Source organism: Electrophorus electricus, chromosome 11 (assembly GCF_041902795.1).
Source record: "Electrophorus electricus isolate QZ-2024a chromosome 11, ASM4190279v1, whole genome shotgun sequence".
Classification (NCBI taxonomy): domain Eukaryota; kingdom Metazoa; phylum Chordata; class Actinopteri; order Gymnotiformes; family Gymnotidae; genus Electrophorus; species Electrophorus electricus.
This window is the reverse complement of record NC_137507.1, coordinates 6,672,501-6,675,167: the sequence shown is the minus strand read 5'-3', so window position 1 is coordinate 6,675,167 and position 2,667 is coordinate 6,672,501. Positions and strand designations below refer to the sequence as shown.

Here is a 2,667-nt window from a genome sequence, read left to right as displayed (position 1 = left end):
TGCCCTGTTCAGTACTGGAGCCGTTAACAAAGTGTTTCGCTCTCTTAAACAAGCGTATTGTAGCAGCAGGAACAGAGGAACACAGGAACAGCTGTGATCCCAAACCCTGGTCAGAAGATTTACACACTAATGGAGCCCAACATGCTTCTGTTACTGAATATATCACTGAAAATACTCCATTTGTGAAAAATACATTCAGTTCTATTTGAAAAATATGTCAGATTTAAATGGAATAAGCCATCTGTATCTGTAGCACATCTGCACCTGCCCCTTCAGAAGATCTGAGTTTCTTGGAGAAATCGTGTCACTGTTTCCATACACCAGGACACAGAAGACAAATATCTTCCTGCTTCCTGCACATATTTAGGAGTTGTACTAACATGTCACCAGATCCCTCAGTCCAGCGTTTGTAGAGACGACCTGACACAGCTGGTCAACCCCCAGAGAATGTGTACCCTCATGCTGACGAAGCGCTCTCTGGATACGGGCGTCCACCCCATGTCACGAGGGGCTGTAATTACACTTTATCAGAGGCGTGGCTGTGTTTCCACTTCTTCTCATCAGTCCAAACGTTCAAAGGCCACAGTATAAACTCTCTCCTGATTGGCTCTCCAGATTGCATTGGATTCTTAACCAGCCACTCAGTGGCAGGCATTCGATGGTGGCGGGAGCTGCGTTTGAATGCGATGGGGAGGCGGAATCAAACTGGACCGAACTCTGGACTCATCCAATCTTGGCGTGCATGGGAGTGAGGCACTTTATCGTCAGAGAGCATGTCGGAATGGGTTTAGGCCGGTACCGGACTGGAATGTTACTGGAACCTTCTGCCGTTAAATGGACTGCCAACAACGCTACACCTTTGCAAAACATTCCTTTATTATAAATAAATCTTTTTTTGTATAAAAACTGGCATGCGTCATCCATGGCGTTTACAGCTGTACGACCCAAGCAATAGCCCAGTTAGCCCAGTTAGCCAACAGACATCTCATCCTGATATGCAGGTTTCAGACAACGTGGAACAAGAATGAAAGAAATCTCCACAACCACAAAAATACTTACAAGAAGGATAACGACAAACAGGATCATCTCTGGTAGATCTCATGAAGTTTCACTTTTTTATATCCATATTTCCAAAAGTTATTTGTACATGTCATCTCTTTTTGAACCATAGCTTCTGTTTACATCTTTTTTATTGTTTTATTTATTTTTTTATAGTGTTTGTCACAACGGCAAGCCTGCATCTCAGTTTGTCTCTCTGTTTTGTTGTGTGTGTGTGTGTGTGTGTGTGTGTGCATATGTCTGTTCTTGCATGTGTGCTTCTGTGCATGTGCGTGAGTGTACGTGTGTGTGCATGTACTTCAGTAAGTGTGTGTGTTAGGGTTAGGGTTAGGGTTTGAGTTTTCTTTGTGTGAGTGTGTGTGTAACTACTTATGTGTGTCTGTGTGTGTCTGTGTGTGTGTGTGTGTGTGTACGTGTGCATGTGTGTGTGAGTGCGTGCGTGTGTGCATGCGTGCGTGTGTGCATGCGTGCGTGTGTGTGTGTGTTTGTGTGCGTGTGTGTGTGTGTGCGTGTGTGTGTTTGTGTGTGTGTGTGTGTGCATGTGTGTGTGTGTTTGTGTGCGTGCATGCGTGTGTGTGTGTGTGTGTTTGTGTGCGTGCGTGTGTGTGTGTTTGTGTGCGTGCGTGTGTGTGTGTTTGTGTGCGTGCGTGTGTGTGTTTGTGTGCGTGCGTGCGTGTGTGTGTGTGTTTGTGTGCGTGCGTGTGTGTGTGTGTTTGTGTGCGTGCGTGCATGTGTGTGTGTGTGTTTGTGTGCGTGCGTGTGTGTGTGTGTGTTGTGTTTGTGTGCGTGCGTGTGTGTGTGTTGTGTTTGTGTGCGTGCGTGCGTGTGTGTGTGTGTGTTTGTGTGCATGCATGCGTGTGTGTGTGTTTGTGTGTGTGTGTTTGTGTGCGTGCGTGCGTGTGTGTGTGCGTGTGTGTGCGTTTGTGTGCGTGCGTGTGTGTGTGTGTGTGTGTGTTTGTGTGCGTGCGTGTGTGTGTGTGTGTGTTTGTGTGCGTGTGTGTGTGTGTGTGTGTGTTTGTGTGCGTGCGTGTGTGTGTGCGCGTGTGTGTGTTTGTGTGCGTGCGTGTGTGTGTATGTGTGCAGGCTGTGCTGTAATTCAGTCTCCTGCTTTGCTGCAGTTCTGATACACGATGGTAGAAAATGTCTCATGCTGATTTGCCTGTGGTGGGTCCAGCTGCCAGTCAGCCTGACATGACATGTCCTGGATTGGACAGGCTCCGTCCTGGACACTGTCCCACCTCAGATGGCATGATTGCTGTAGCTGACATAAGTCGTCTTGGTGGAGGACACCGCTGGAAGAACAACAACATGAAACAGTTAGGCCATGAGGAGACTTGGTTTCTCTGTCCGGTCACCCCTAACACTTGTGACCCGTCCTCAGGTAAGTTTGTAGAGCTCGACAGAGCATGCGGATGTCACACGGTCACATATTCTGGTCTCGGAGAAAGAACCCTGCATGGTTAGTGACTGATCTGTGATCAGACTCACCTGCACCACACAACTGTCACCAGCTCCATCATTTTTAAACATAATTTCCCTTGGATCACCTTTGATTACTCTACACATATTTCATAATTACATTTACATTTATGGCATTTAGCAGATTTA

General features: G+C 46.9%; 1 protein-coding gene across 4 annotated transcripts in view; it reads right to left on the bottom strand.

Annotated features, from left to right (window-relative positions):
* Positions 1 to 854: 854 nt before the first annotated feature.
* Positions 855 to 2,667, bottom strand: part of grm8a (glutamate receptor, metabotropic 8a) — a 166,662-nt gene continuing 164,849 nt past the window's right edge. For all 4 annotated transcript variants that reach the window (XM_081722569.1, XM_027007489.3, XM_081722572.1 and 1 more), the window contains one exon: positions 855 to 2,351. Coding sequence is in view for 3 of the 4 variants with exons in the window: in XM_027007489.3 (XP_026863290.1) it covers positions 2,299 to 2,351 (53 nt within the window). In the remaining variant the exon portion in view is untranslated. The remainder of the gene's footprint in view (positions 2,352 to 2,667) is intronic.